The sequence below is a fragment of the Aspergillus ambiguus genome (genome assembly GCF_047715705.1).
Source record: "Aspergillus ambiguus strain CBS 117.58 unplaced genomic scaffold BDV59scaffold_8, whole genome shotgun sequence".
Taxonomy (NCBI): domain Eukaryota; kingdom Fungi; phylum Ascomycota; class Eurotiomycetes; order Eurotiales; family Aspergillaceae; genus Aspergillus; species Aspergillus ambiguus.
In genome coordinates this window covers 534,887-548,115 of record NW_027395521.1, presented here as the reverse complement: position 1 = coordinate 548,115, position 13,229 = coordinate 534,887, and the positions used below count along the sequence as shown (strand labels likewise).

Genomic DNA, 13,229 nt, shown 5'->3' with positions numbered 1-13,229 from the left:
GTTGACTATTCCACAATGAAAACGGGTCACAGGAAAAGAGGTCGACTTTGCACAATCTCTGCATACACCTCACAGTGATGGCTTCTGACAGGGAGATTGAAGGTTCGCAGGACGCGAAGGCTGGCCTTCATTGGGACAGTATTTGGCTCATGCTTCCACAAACGAATAAGCTCATCTGGAGACATGGATCGAAGTTCATCGGAAGTCCTAAACCCCCGCCTCACTTCTGCTGCTTCAAACCCTGGAAATACCGCGGCGCAAGCTGCTGGCAGACCCCCCAGATACGTCGGCGGTTGGCGACACCGGTGAGCGCCTGATCATCCATCCCGTACCGGGGGGTCGTCATTTTGTCCAACCACAGGTAAAGACGCTTGTAGTTGATGTCGTCCGGGAGGGGGCTCTCACTCTTGAGAGCATGGAACTCCCAGAACCACGGCATATCCCACTGGACGGCCTTCTCCCAGAAGTAGTTATGTTGCGTGACGATCTGGACGTTCAGGGACGCCTGCGTCAGGGCTTTGAGGGACTCACCCGGCAGGAAGGAGCAGATGTGGTACACCATCTCCAAGGGTAATCTGCCGAACGGGCTGGCGGGCTGTCGTCCGTGAAGATGCAGCTTCGCGGGCGGCACTCGCAGCTCCTTGTTCATGATCACGTCGTTCCGAATGAAGTCGTTCAGTGCTGGGGTCTCTGTCGGGTGCGTTGCACAGTACTAGTGACACGGTAAGAATACTGCCAGCACGGAAGTTTCAACCCTGAGGGGGTGATGAACGGGCAGCTTGCCTCGGCACCGGGAATGCATTCCCAATAGCGGCCTTGAGATTCCTGGACCTCGTCTCCGTAGCTCAGGTGCAACGCAGAGCCAGACATGTTGCACAGGTCCATCATGACGGCATAGAGCACTTCCATGTCGACATGGTCGGGGTTGGTCGACCCGGTGAGCGCCCGGGTTAAGATCTCAAAACAGCACCAGTGGAATGGAATGACGGGTCCTGGGGAGTCTCCTGTCCCTGAGCCGTAGCTGTTGATGGGTGAAAAAATTCCACGTTAGGAAACTCCATTCAGGCGGTTCGGGCCAGGGGAGCTCAAACCATGCAAAGACACTGCGTTTTTGGGTATTGTTGGATGCTAGGGACGGGCGGTTAGGGTTGGATCTATGTGCTAGCGGGATGGGATGACTTACCAGATTCCGCCTTGACCGCCACTTCGCCCTGTCGAGTGAGAAAAAAAGAAATTAGAACATTCGGTGAGTCTCGAAAAGAAGTCAGCTTTGAGTTCAGAGACGGCCTACAATATCTGCATAATAACCCGGCCCTGAAATAAATGCCCTGGGAGCGGGTGGTTAGACAAGGATGAGGATCAGCAACCAGAGGATATATACTTGTTCTTTCCGGAAGCCTGCTGGTTGGAACCTAAACAATAGGCCTGGTAGAGCCATGAAACGTTGTCCCAACCGACAATGCGTGGATCGTAGCTGCGGACTGGATCAGTGTGGTCCTCGCTGGGATCGTGGGGAACCTGGCAGTTGTTTCTGCTGGCTTCCATCGCACGATATCGCTTTTCAATCCAGCGTCTCCGGCGTTCGAGCGAGGTCTGCGACGGGGTTTCGATATGCATTCCACAGAAGCCCACGCCGCAGATGGCACAATAGCAGTCATAGGCCATGATGACCGAGTCTCGCCGTACAGAGAGCTAATGAATGGAGTGATGGGCGAGAGAGATCGGGGGCCATGGAAGCATAAGTATCAGCGAAAAAGCGAGGGCTTGACTAAGTCGGTGGATCAACCACAGGTGGATTCATCGATGGGGCCCCGAATCCACCACGCACAAATAAGAAAATTTCTGGAGGCCTCAGAGAGGCCGATCACTATTAAATCGGTCTAACGACTCGCTTCGAATGCCTTTTCCATGGGGTCAGACATGCCGACCTGTTCCATTCAGCTTCGACGTGTTCATCCATGGCCGGATTGGGGCGCGCAAATCCGGCCTAAAATTGGGTTTGGCAGCTGGACCTCTGATCCTTGGCAATTGCATTATCTGTGGAGGATTTACGAGCCGGATCAGGTAGAAGAGGTTTGCTGTCGAACATCGAGCATGTGGGATGATTGTTTGACTCCGTCCGGGCATTTGGAGTGATATGGGGATGATATTGGCCCCTTAATGGCTTCCATCCACACAATGCGGTTGTTCCACGGGAGGTACTTTTGTTCCTGCCGGTTCCTGAAGGCTGAATGGACGCCAAGACCTCGGTCCAAAAGTCCTGCACGAGAATTGTCGCCACATCCGTTCTCCGATGCCCGTATGAGCAATCTCATTGTGCTGCATATACGGAGTATGCGGCTAACGGTCCTGTTACAAAATTTATAGCTGCTCATCTTCCTCACCGACCGGCTTGTAGGCAACACAAGGTGGAAAGAGTATAGTACAAGAAACGCCAACTGCCCGAGGCTGTTAGATTGGACAACTCATGGTTACAAACATACAGGCAGGATGAACTGGGTGGCTCCCGTTGTATATGAAAGTAAACCGTTTGCTGCATCGTGCATTACATGCAGCACCAACGCCACGCGATCCAAGCCGCAGTAATCTTGTTGAGTTGGAGGTAAGTAGCATAAATCGCACCTTATAAGGCCGCGGGAAGTGAACAGATATAATGTTAGCATATTCAGAAAATGCAGCAGCACTTGAGCACTCAATGTAGTTCGCACACTCGTGTAGTTCACAAAACCAAACAGCGATCTTCATAGATATGACTGGAAAGACGAGAGAAAAGCTGGACCAAGCTGAGCATAGATTCAGTGGTGATATGCTGTCTCGTCTAGAGTATACAATTTAGAGACGGGTATAGACAGCACCATTGATTGAGCCGAAACGGCACATCAAGCAGGTTGCTCAGAACCCGACCCCTCAAAGTGAGATTGATGTCATACTGCTTGAATATCATCTTGTAGCATAGTTGTTAGGGTTAAATCCTCTCTTGGTGCTAGTCAGAGCTCCACGCGGGGTTCCTAATCGGGATCCACCAGGACTGAGTAGGTGCTTTGCATGATGGTAGATGTTCTAGCAACCTGGTGCCTGTGGACACACCCACCGAACTAAAGCCATTGCATGATATGAGCAGACGATTGGATTTACGGCTGATCGGGGAAGCTACTATACATATGCAAAAGTCCCATCACATCACCAGCAGGGTCGTAAATAAAGGGTCGTCTTCCAGACATTGGAGTAGTGGCCTACTCACACCACTCGCATTAACCACTCTTAATACTCTCCTTATATAATAAGGTATACACCTGCGGAAGCTCCCTTCAACCGTGGCAGTCGTTCCCAATAGGTTGTTACCGACAGGATCGAATGAAGGCACGCCTCGCTCCTGGTTTTACACCGGCTGCCCGCTCAGCATCTCGAAGACGGATGAGGTCGCCTGCACAGACGAAGAAGACATTCTGCTGCACAGAGCATACAGGGCTGGGCGCCACACCCTACCCGGAGTGGTTTCTGTACTATCTACCGCCCTGCGGTTGATCGTGTGCAATTCAAGGGGCGTTGTGAATCGAAGGCATCGAGACACGTTGGTTTGCAGCAGGACGGTGGAACGGCCGATCTATACTTCTGTGTCCACAAACAGCCTGAGATGGAGCGGAGATGTACCACACTTACGATTGTCTACCCCATGTCCTCCATACCCCAGATGAATCTCCGATAAAACGCCGAGCCGTGCAACTGTAGATCATGCAAGGCACTCCACAGCATTCCGCAACCGCAACATAAACACGCCCGACATCCCCAACACCCCATCCGCTCCCTCCTTCGTACGCAGGACGCACTACGCACTACGCATACGGAACCCGGACTCCTCATGATCCAGCATCTCCTCCTACTCCCCCTGGCGGCGGCCGCCTCGCTCTACGCAACCCACTACAGCGGCTCCGTGTACACGCTCTCGCTGGATGCCTCCGCGACCAGGCCTACGCTCCGGCTGGCGCACGACCAGCCCCTCTGCGGCGGGATGCCCAGCTGGCTGACGCTCGACCCCACGCAGCCGGTGATCTACTGCTCGGACGAGACCGGCGACGCGACGACCAACGGCACGCTGTCGGCGCTGACCATCGGGCCGGACGGGCGTCTCGCGGCGCAGGCCAAAACCTCCGCACCGGGCGGCGGCGTCCACAGCGTCATCTACGCCGGGGACAGCGGGCGATACCTCGCCATCGCGCATTAGTGCGTCGCCCTACACCCCCCCCCCCCCCACAAAAAAAGGCGGCAGCAGCTAACAGATTAATGAATAGTGGCGGCTCCGCCGTCTCGACCTACCGTCTCCCGCTCCGGCCCAACGACCCCCCGCTGCAGGTCTTCCGGTACCGGTTGAGCCACCCCGGGGCCAAGCCCCAACAGGACGCGCCGCACCCGCACCAGGTCCTCGTCGACCCGACGGGCGGAGTCCTGGTCGCGCCGGATCTCGGGGCCGACCTGGTGCGCGTGTACGCCATCGACCGGCGCAGCGGCCGGCTGGCGCCGTGTCCGGGCATCGCGTTCCCCGCCGGCGAGGGCCCGCGCCACGGGGTCTTCGTGGGACAGGGCGCGGCCACGACCCTCTACGTCGACACCGAGCTGGGCGGGCATGTCTTTGCCTTTGCGGTGTCGTACGGGCGCGGGGACGGGTGTCCCGCGTTTCGACGCACGCAGGCGATGGTGCCGTACCCGGGACGGGGGCTGCCGGCGGGGGCCAGTCTGGCGGAGATCCGCCCGGCGGGCGAGCAGCTGTATGTGTCGGTGCGGACGGACCAGGCGTTTGCGCCGGACGACTCGCTGGCGACGCTGGATCGGAGCCGCAACGGCACGGTCTCGTTCCGCGCGTTGACGTCGTCGCGTGGGAAGGTGCCGCGCACGTTTGTGGTCAATGCGGCGGGGGATCGGGTGGCGATTGGCAACCAGGCGTCGGCGACGGTGGTGGTGGTGCGGCGCGACGTGCGGACGGGGGCGCTGGGGGCGGAGCTGGCGCGGCTGCAGGTGGGCCAACCCGGCCAGGTGGGGACGTCGACGGGGCTGAGCAGTGTGATTTGGGTGGAGTGAAGGAGCCAGACGATGATGGAACAAGAAATTCATTGATAACATGCTGCATACAGAACCAAAATGCCACCTGATGTATACCGCCCAGCGTAAAACCAACCGAGGTACAGGAACGAAGGAGTGTAAGGGAGCGCAGAGGCATCGGACCAGTCCAGCCGGGTCATTGACCACTGACGATTTGTTCTTGAAGTGCAAAGGTGGACCTAGATTAGCAACCGTACCCTGAGCCGTTAGTCGTAAAAGCGTAAACATATCTTGCGTGAGTGTAGAGGGAGATCAGATGTAAGATGCGGTGTATGGAACTACTTGAAATCGAGCTGAAAGGCCTTCCATTTGCCCCCGACCGTCCGGCAGCGAGGGCATCCCCGGGCGGAGGGATAGCTGGTGGGGGGGCCCGGGGCGAGGGCGCTGCCGGGGCTGGAGGTGACGTTGCGGAAGGCGGCGGGCGGACTGCCGAGGAAGAGGGCGACACACTCGCGACAGACGCCGCAGATGCACTCGGTGCAGGCGTAGCACTCGGCGAGGGCCCAGGGGCGCTTGCAGTGGGCGCAGTAGATCTGGATGTCGCGGCTGCGCAGGGCGGCCGGGGTGGGGTTGGAGAAGCGATGGTGCGGGCGCTGGGAGGCGGACGCGGGGAAGAGGTGATTCAGCACGGGGCTGGACTCGTGGGAGGGGCCCCGATGGCCGTAGGGGACGGGTTTGGCCGCGTCGAGGGAGGATTCGATGGAGGGGAAGGGCTCGAGGTCGGGGTCGCGGCCCCGGGCCGGGTCGTAGGGGGGCGGCGTCAGGGCCTTGTGGAGGGGCGACGCGGCGTAGGCGCCCGGGGGCGGGGGGAAGGGCGGCCGGTGGGAGGCGGCCGGGGGCGGGAGGCCCTGGAAGCCGGGGGGGAGCGAGGCGCGACTCGGGCCCCTGACGCTGCCGAGGGGGGGGATGGTCGGGGAGCGGCCGAGCTGGGGCGTCGGTCAGCGGGGAATCGGTCGACAGGATCTAGGATCGCTCAGTCGCATCTTACCTCGGAGTGCCGGTCATCGTCGGCCTCGGTGGCCGAGGTGGCGGCCTCGATGAGATCCTCCCAGCGTTTCCCCTGGGCCCAGGCGGCGGTCTGGGGTTCGGCGGACAGGGCCTTGCGATCGCCCAGACTGGGCCGGCGGGCGGATTCCTTGGACTTGGCGCGTTCATGCTTGGGCTTGCGGGCCCCGGAGATGGAGGATTTGCGGGGACGCGGCCACTTCTTCTGCTGGATGGGCGGGAGCGTGGAGGAGCGCCCGGGCGGGGAGTGGTGGAGGATGGCGGGGAGGAGCTCGCGCCGGGGGGAGAAGGGCGGCAGGGAGTCCTGCTTGAAGTGGTCGCGCAGGGAGGGCAGCTCGATGGAGGAGCGCATGCGGTCGGTGTCGTGATCCGGGTCGGATTCCCAGTCCGAGACGAGACGATTGTGGTGGAGTTGCGCCAGCGCGACCGCCGCGGTAGCGGCGGCGGGGGTCTCGTCGACCGCCCGGGGCGTGGCGGGCGAACTGGCATCGGCGACGTAGACCTCGTTCCGGCGACGGGAGGGGGTGGCCTGCGGGGCCGGGGCCTGGGCATGGGGCGCGAGATGGGCTCGTTGCTCGGGGGGCGTGGAGACCATGAGGAGGAAGCTCTCTTCGGTGGCGGGGAGCTTGGGGATGTAGTGACTGGGGTGGGCGCGCCGAATATGCTCCTGCATGGAGCGATAGCGTTTTTCCTGGGACGTCAGTGGGGATCACGCGAGACGAGGGGTCCAAGCGAGAAGAGAGAGAGAGATACTCCGAGACATCGCTTGCGGCAATTGGAGCCGTCGTTGTTCTTCAAGGGACAGACGACCTCATTGTTGGCGTCGGAGACGGAAAAGGAGCTGGTGAGGGAGGAACGAGGCATGATTCATAGTAGGGAGGGTATCGAGGGAGATGTCGAAGAGATGGAGAGAAAAATGGAGAGAGTGTGTGGGAGAGTGAGGGAGAGAAAGATGAAGAGAGGGAGAGAGAGGGAGAGAGTGAGGTGGAGGAGGAAGAGTTGAGGTTGAGCGAAGAAGAGAAGAAGAGGGGAAGCTCGAGCTAGCGGAATGTGGGTTGCCACCTGATTCTTCGATCGACGGATGATGATTCTTCTATAGAAAATATAGATAGGTAGATCGATAGATATATGCATAGGCTTCTATCGTCTATTTTATCTAGCGATCTATGATTCTACAATTAATGCGGTTGATGTTCTGTTCCCGCTATATGGATCTGCTGGAGCTGTCCGGTCCATCCGGGAGTCGGGAGTCTCCTCCCAGCGAGTAGTACTCGACCAGGTAGAGGTATACTAGGTAGAGGGATAGATCTAGGGTTATTCTTAGGGTATTAGGGTATCGGGCTATAGTGATCAGGTATACGCTTCTATCTAGGTCGATTCTATAATGTAATGCATCAGGTTCAGATATGACTCCCAACGACCATGGATTATGTCATCGAGGACTCGTAGACACAGAGACGGTATTCGACTCCGGAGGAGATCGACGGATCCCTCAGAGACAGAGTCCTCTATCGTATCATTCATCCATCCGGAACGCCTGCTCTCGTCCCATCTCTCGTCGAGTCCGACCTCGTCGCTCTCTTCCGACCCCACGGGGTCGTGGGTCCCCCGACCTCGAGGCTCTATCCGATAGCCACGTTCAATCCGATGCGGACTATAAGTATCTGATCCTGCCCCTATACCCTCGAGAACTCTCTCCATCCCCGAGACTTTCGATCACTATCATCCTCCTGTACTCTCCATACCCGATACGCCATCATGTTCCACGTCGCCGTCGTCGGCGGCGGCATCGCCGGCATCTCGCTCGCCATCGCCCTCCACCATCGAAACATCCCCGTCACCATCTATGAACAAGCCCCCGCTTTTGGCGAAGTCGGCGCCGGCGTCTCCTTCGGCCCCAATGCCGTCCAGGCCATGCAGGCCTGCCATCCCGGCATCTATGCTGCCTTCGAGAAGGTCTGCACGCGCAACCTCTGGCCCGCCAAGCAGGACGTCTGGTTTGACTACCTCGATGGCACCAGCGCCTCGCGGGACATTGCCTTTACCATCCGCAACGGCCTCGGGCAGACGGGCGTCCACCGCGCGCACTTCCTGGACGAGATGATCCGGCTCCTCCCGCCGGACCTCGCGCGCTTCAACAAGCGCTGTGAGGCCGTCCGCCAGCGCCCCGACGGCAAGCTCGTCCTGGTCTTTGCCGACGGCTCCGAGGACCTCACCGACCTGGTCGTCGGCTGCGATGGCATCAAGTCGCAGATCCGCCGCCTCGTCGTCGGCGACGACCACCCCGCGGTCCATCCCGCCTACTCCCACAAATACGCCTACCGGGGGCTGGTCCCCATGGACCAGGCCATCGCGGCCATCGGCGAGGAGCTCGCCTCCAACGCCTGCATGCACATGGGGCCCGGCGGCCACCTGCTCACCTTCCCCGTCAACCAAGGCAAGACCCTCAACCTCGTCGCCTTCCACACCTCGCCGGAGCCCTGGGCGGACTATCCCCGCCTGACCCGCCAGGGCACGCGCGACGAAGTCCTGCGCGACTTTGCCGGCTACGGGCCCAACGTGCGCAATCTGTTGCAGCTGACCGATCCCCAGCTCAGCGTGGTGCGTCTGCTTCTCCTCTCTCCGTGCTCCTCGACTAACCACCGCAGTGGGCCATCTTCGACCTCGGGGACCACCCCGTCCCGACCTTCTACCGCGGCCGCATCGCCCTTTCCGGCGACGCCGCCCACGCCACCGCCCCCCACCACGGGGCGGGCGCCGGCTTCTGTCTCGAAGACACGGCCGTGCTGGCCGCCCTGCTGGCCGACCCCCGCGTGCACTCCCACGCCGACCTCGAGGCCGTCCTGGCCACCTTTGACGCCTGTCGCCGCGAGCGCGGCCAGTGGCTCGTCCAGAGCAGTCGCTTCATCGGCGATGCCTACGAGTGGCGCGCCCCGGGCGTCGGCCCCGATTTCGCCAAAATCGAGGCCGCCATCAACCACCGGAACGGCATCATTGCCAACGTGGACGTGTTCCGCATGTGTGAGGAGGCCACAGCGGAGCTCGGCCGACGATTGCCGGTGGGGCCGTCGTTGTAGCGGAGGATCCTCCGCAGGAAATCAGTCCCGGATATGTCCATAGGGTAATAGAATTCTATATCAAGATAATCTCATCGAACAGAATCCTGTATCCACAGCTCCCGTATCCATCCATCCACCACTCCTCTTATACGCAGGAAATCTAGTATCTCGGTCGTGTCCTCCGCGACAGCTGTCGGAACCACCGCCCTAACTGTCGCTTCCGACCCTCTGGTCCTCTTCCGATGGAGCCTCCCTCCGTCCGGCCGTTCCGATCAAGCTTCGTCCCCACATGTGGGGAGCTCTCCTATACCCGTCATCCATTGATGGATCGATCCGGTTGCTGGCGATCCGTCACGGCGCGTACGGAGGAGGAGGATACGGCGGCGGCGGCGTCCGCGGCCGTCGAGAGGGCCGCTGCATCTCAAACCCCCGACTCATCCGCTCCGCCCTCGCATTCTTCTTCCGCTTCCCCCAGACCGTCAGCCAGAGCACCGCGCAGACCGCGCCAAGCACCCCCGCCACCGCGGCCACCACCACCCCCGCGATCGCTTTGCTGCTGATCCCGTCGCTGCCGCCGTCGTCCTCGCGGTCCTCCGCGCCAGAGCATCGGAACACTCCCAGCTGCCCGCCGTGCTCGGCGGCGTTGCTGTCGGCGCGCTCTTGTGCGTCCTCGTACGGTCCGCAGTCGATCCCCTCGCTCGAGTCGATCTCGATACTGTCGGCGTAGGCCAACGCCGGGAATTGCGCCCTACATCCGTCAGCAACAACCACACACGTACACCACGAACCATGCCACTGACGAGGAGATCCTGCCCGACAGGTGGATGCTGCGGGCATGGACAAGCCCGTGGAAGTAGACCTCCAGCGGGGCGGAGCTGCGGATTTCAATCGCCGCCGCCGTCGTCTCGAGCAACGGGCAGGCGACCCCATCGATCGCCCCCGCCAGCCCGAGCTTCCCGGTCACCTCCGTCAGCCCGGACAGGTTGACCGCGAGCGCGTCGTCGCCGTAGTTGCCAATCTCGAGCCCGGCCACCGCGCTCTCTTCATAGGCGGCGGGGTCGCGGTACGCGCCGGCGAGCGCCGGCAGCGAAAGCCTACCGGGTACGAATGTTAGCAGGCATGCAGGCAAGCGGGCATGCTCGAATCCAGAGGGACACGCACGCGGAGATCGTCCCCACAATCGACACGCCGCTGGCGTTGCGGAGCGCCGGGAGGTCGACCTCCATCGGGGCCCCCGCCGCCGGGGCGCAGCCGGGCTCGCTGCAGATGGCCAGCGTGGAGGTGACCGTGGTCAGGTTGCGGAAGTCGAGTCTGCCCCGGTTAGCACGGTTGATTCCGTATGCGTAGACATAGATACGTACTCGGTGAAGCCCCCGTCGAGGCTGATGCTCGCCGCCGTTTCGAGCCGCGGGCTGGAAAAGTTCGTCGCCTGGGCGCCCGACAGCATGATCGTGCCGATTTCCGTCGCCCTGGGGATGGAGATCGACACGCCGTCGGGGCCGAGCAGGCTCAGGCCCCCGAGGGAGAGCACGTCGGGGAGGTCCACGACGCGGTTGTTGTTCCCGCGGCCGATGCTGCCGGCGGCGGTCATCACGCCAGTGATGTTGGACACGCCGGGGAGGAGCAGCGGGCCGGTGTAGTTCGACGCGATCGTGACGTCGCCGTCGATTGCCGTGCAGCTCGCCGAGATCCGGTCGAGCTGGCTCTGCGATGTAATGGTCCAGGTGTCGGATTGGCCGAGCAGGCTAGGCTGGCATGTCTGCGCCGCAGTCCCTAATCATTGTTAGTGACACTCAGCACCTGGCGGGATTCCCTACCGAGGGCCTGTGCCAGCGCCAGCGCCAGCAGACTCGACATCGCGGGGGGACGCTTCATCGTGGATACGTGCATAGAGGACGTGCTGGGTGCTGCTGCTGTCGTCGGCTTGGGGCCACATCGAGAACGGCGCAGGCGGGTCGCATCGCAGGGCCGAATCGAATGTCAACTCCCTCTTGGGTAGCCGCATGGCAGCAGCCCTGCTGTATTTATTTCCGGTTGCTGCTCGCAGGATCGTGGCGTAGTCGTTGACCGTAGCCGTTGGTTGCCCCGGGGGGCTGTGACCGCCAGCATCCACTGCCCGCGCAGCAGCGCAGCCCGACTGTTGGTTTGCAGAGGGCTGTGAGCTCACCCGACGAGGGACAGGTTCACGTACGTAGTCTATTTCAGTCGCAGGATCGCCTCTTGGCCGGTCTAAAATATTACATGACTTACAATGGACTCTACTCCATTCTACGCTGCGCTGCCTCCACGTCAACCACAATCAGAGTCATATGCCCGTAACATCTATCTACCCCCCCCCCCCTACACCGTATATCTGAACGTGCGATCATCGCCATACTCCGTCGGCATGCCACCAGCATCCCGGTCTCTCCCAAACGCCCGGTCCCGCCGGCGATTGGCACTCCACAGGAAGAACATCTGCAGCGTGCCCATGGCCACGACGATCAGACACGCCCCGCACGACACCCACATGCCCTGGCGATAGTACGGCGCATCGGTCTCCGGGAAGATGTTGGTGCCCAGGATCGGGCCGCACTGGCCGCCGGTGGCCAGGATGGCGAGGCCGCCGGCGCGCTTGGAGTCCGTGGCATGCGTGTTGCCCACCCAGGTGAGGATGAGCGCGACGGAGACGAAGATCTGCGTCGCGAGGAACAGGCCGAAGTAGCGCACCGCGACCACCGTCTGCGTCGCCAGCAGGATGTAGCCGATGGCCGCGACGAGCGCCGCGCCCACCACGAACGGCCCGCGCAGGTTGATGCGGTCCGAGACCACCGCGCACGCCACGATCATGATCCAGCACAGCACGTACGGCGGCGCGCTGAGCCCGTTCGACTGGATCTCCGTGAACGCCCCCATCTCAGAGATGATCGTGGGCACGAACAGCGGCAGCGACGCGAAGCAGACGTTGCACCCGAAGTACATCAGCGCCGGAGGGTAGCCTGCCTGCTTGTTAGAAGGATGCGTGGGGATGGGGCGCGCAAGGGACGTACTCTTGTAGTCGAGGAGTGCCCCCAGGACCTGCTTGATCTGGAGTCCGCTGGATTCGCGGTCGCCCGGCTGTCGGAGGGAGAGCGCAATGGCGATTTCTCGCTCGCGGTCAGTCAGGAAGCGTGCCTGGTGCGGCGAGTCCGGGATGGTGAACCATGCCACGCCCGCAAGCAGCACACTGGGGACGCCCTCGACGATGAACAGGATCCTCCACGAGCCAATGGACGCCTTGGCCTGGGAGATCCCGTACGCCAGGGCGCCTCCGTAGGCGTTGGCCAGCGCCGCCCCCGAGAGGAATATCCCCGTCCGAAGGCCCAGCTTCTCGCGCGGGTAGAAGAAGGAAAGATACAGAGGCACTCCCGGGCCGTACATGGCCTCGATGACGCCCAGGAGCACCCGGCAGACCATCAACCCGGCCCAGCTCGTGCAGGCGGCTTGGATCGTGGAGATGAAGCCCCAGAGGAAGACGGCCGCGGCCACCCAGATGTGCGGCGGGAACGCCTTCCATCCGATGGTCGTCCACTGCGAGAGGATATCTGCGGCCTGTGAGCTCGGAATGGATGATCGTTGGCAGTGTTACTCACAGGCGATGTAGAATACCGTCGCGAGCCAGTCGTATCGCCTCCCGCTCAGGTCGATATCATCTTCCATGCCCGCGATTTTGGCATTGCCCAGATTGGCCCGGTCGAGCACCGACAGACTGTACAGCACAAAGATGAGCGGCATCAGATTCCAGTCCAGTTTGCGGTACACGCGCTTTTCCTCCTCCACAGTGAAGCTTGGTCCCTCCTTGCCGTCCTGGCCTACCGTCTCCTGATGAGACACCTCTGGCGCCGGCAGGATGTCCTCCTTAGTCGCAGTCATCTTGTCGTGTCACTTTACAAAAGACCCTGACTGGATTGAGAGTCTGAGCCCGCAATCCGAGGCTACTTGTATTTCCCCCGCACGGCTATATGGCTACATGGCTCTTCACAAATCTGGCGTAGTCCACCGGTGGCGTCCAGCCGATCCCTCGCTAGCACACTCTATCAGTCAAGCATCCCA

The 13,229-nt window shown here is 61.2% G+C and overlaps 6 protein-coding genes across 6 annotated transcripts; 2 read left to right on the top strand and 4 right to left on the bottom strand.

Annotated features, from left to right (window-relative positions):
- Positions 1 to 149: 149 nt before the first annotated feature.
- On the bottom strand, positions 150 to 1,862 carry BDV59DRAFT_160334 (F-box domain protein). Its single transcript, XM_073687537.1, has 6 exons — positions 1,382 to 1,862; positions 1,292 to 1,328; positions 1,184 to 1,211; positions 1,092 to 1,128; positions 784 to 1,021; positions 150 to 712 (listed from the first exon to the last, which is right to left on the bottom strand). Exons 1-6 carry the CDS (start codon positions 1,663 to 1,665, stop codon positions 221 to 223), a joined length of 1,116 nt encoding a protein of 371 aa, XP_073549908.1. The 5' UTR covers positions 1,666 to 1,862; the 3' UTR covers positions 150 to 220.
- A 1,997-nt stretch (positions 1,863 to 3,859) lies between these two features.
- On the top strand, positions 3,860 to 5,073 carry BDV59DRAFT_192082 (Lactonase, 7-bladed beta-propeller-domain-containing protein; the record flags this gene model as incomplete). Its single annotated transcript, XM_073691993.1, has 2 exons — positions 3,860 to 4,221; positions 4,290 to 5,073. 2 exons carry the CDS (start codon positions 3,860 to 3,862, stop codon positions 5,071 to 5,073), a joined length of 1,146 nt encoding a protein of 381 aa, XP_073549907.1.
- A 798-nt stretch (positions 5,074 to 5,871) lies between these two features.
- rfeD (putative transcription factor RfeD) lies at positions 5,872 to 7,085 on the bottom strand. The gene is made up of 2 exons (XM_073689092.1): positions 6,853 to 7,085; positions 5,872 to 6,790 (listed from the first exon to the last, which is right to left on the bottom strand). The coding sequence occupies exons 1-2, from the start codon at positions 6,961 to 6,963 to the stop codon at positions 6,068 to 6,070; spliced, it is 834 nt and encodes a 277-aa protein (XP_073549906.1). The 5' UTR covers positions 6,964 to 7,085; the 3' UTR covers positions 5,872 to 6,067.
- Positions 7,086 to 7,492: 407 nt separating this feature from the next.
- On the top strand, positions 7,493 to 9,358 carry BDV59DRAFT_211934 (FAD/NAD(P)-binding domain-containing protein). The gene is made up of 2 exons (XM_073695912.1): positions 7,493 to 8,700; positions 8,748 to 9,358. The coding sequence occupies exons 1-2, from the start codon at positions 7,858 to 7,860 to the stop codon at positions 9,174 to 9,176; spliced, it is 1,272 nt and encodes a 423-aa protein (XP_073549905.1). The 5' UTR covers positions 7,493 to 7,857; the 3' UTR covers positions 9,177 to 9,358.
- A 151-nt stretch (positions 9,359 to 9,509) lies between these two features.
- BDV59DRAFT_200390 (uncharacterized protein) lies at positions 9,510 to 11,033 on the bottom strand (the record flags this gene model as incomplete). Its single annotated transcript, XM_073693573.1, has 5 exons — positions 9,510 to 9,906; positions 9,959 to 10,252; positions 10,320 to 10,469; positions 10,520 to 10,931; positions 10,976 to 11,033. 5 exons carry the CDS (start codon positions 11,031 to 11,033, stop codon positions 9,510 to 9,512), a joined length of 1,311 nt encoding a protein of 436 aa, XP_073549904.1.
- A 465-nt stretch (positions 11,034 to 11,498) lies between these two features.
- Positions 11,499 to 13,049, bottom strand: BDV59DRAFT_200389 (major facilitator superfamily domain-containing protein; the record flags this gene model as incomplete). Its single annotated transcript, XM_073693572.1, has 3 exons — positions 11,499 to 12,136; positions 12,188 to 12,721; positions 12,770 to 13,049. The coding sequence occupies 3 exons, from the start codon at positions 13,047 to 13,049 to the stop codon at positions 11,499 to 11,501; spliced, it is 1,452 nt and encodes a 483-aa protein (XP_073549903.1).
- Between the last annotated feature and the right edge of the window lie 180 nt (positions 13,050 to 13,229).

Excerpts from the sequence above, each read along its gene's own strand:
- BDV59DRAFT_160334 (XM_073687537.1), bottom strand. The coding sequence starts at position 1,665 with ATGGCCTATGACTGCTATTGTGCCATCTGCGGCGTGGGCTTCTGTGGA. Across the intron at positions 1,022-1,091 it reads AAACGCAGTGTCTTTGCATG|CTACGGCTCAGGGACAGGAG; the intron begins GTTTGAGCTCCC and ends ACCCATCAACAG. Across the intron at positions 713-783 it reads AATGCATTCCCGGTGCCGAG|TACTGTGCAACGCACCCGAC; the intron begins GCAAGCTGCCCG and ends CCGTGTCACTAG.
- rfeD (XM_073689092.1), bottom strand. The coding sequence starts at position 6,963 with ATGCCTCGTTCCTCCCTCACCAGCTCCTTTTCCGTCTCCGACGCCAAC. Across the intron at positions 6,791-6,852 it reads GCCGCAAGCGATGTCTCGGA|GAAAAACGCTATCGCTCCAT; the intron begins GTATCTCTCTCT and ends CTGACGTCCCAG.
- BDV59DRAFT_211934 (XM_073695912.1), top strand. The coding sequence starts at position 7,858 with ATGTTCCACGTCGCCGTCGTCGGCGGCGGCATCGCCGGCATCTCGCTC. Across the intron at positions 8,701-8,747 it reads CCGATCCCCAGCTCAGCGTG|TGGGCCATCTTCGACCTCGG; the intron begins GTGCGTCTGCTT and ends TAACCACCGCAG.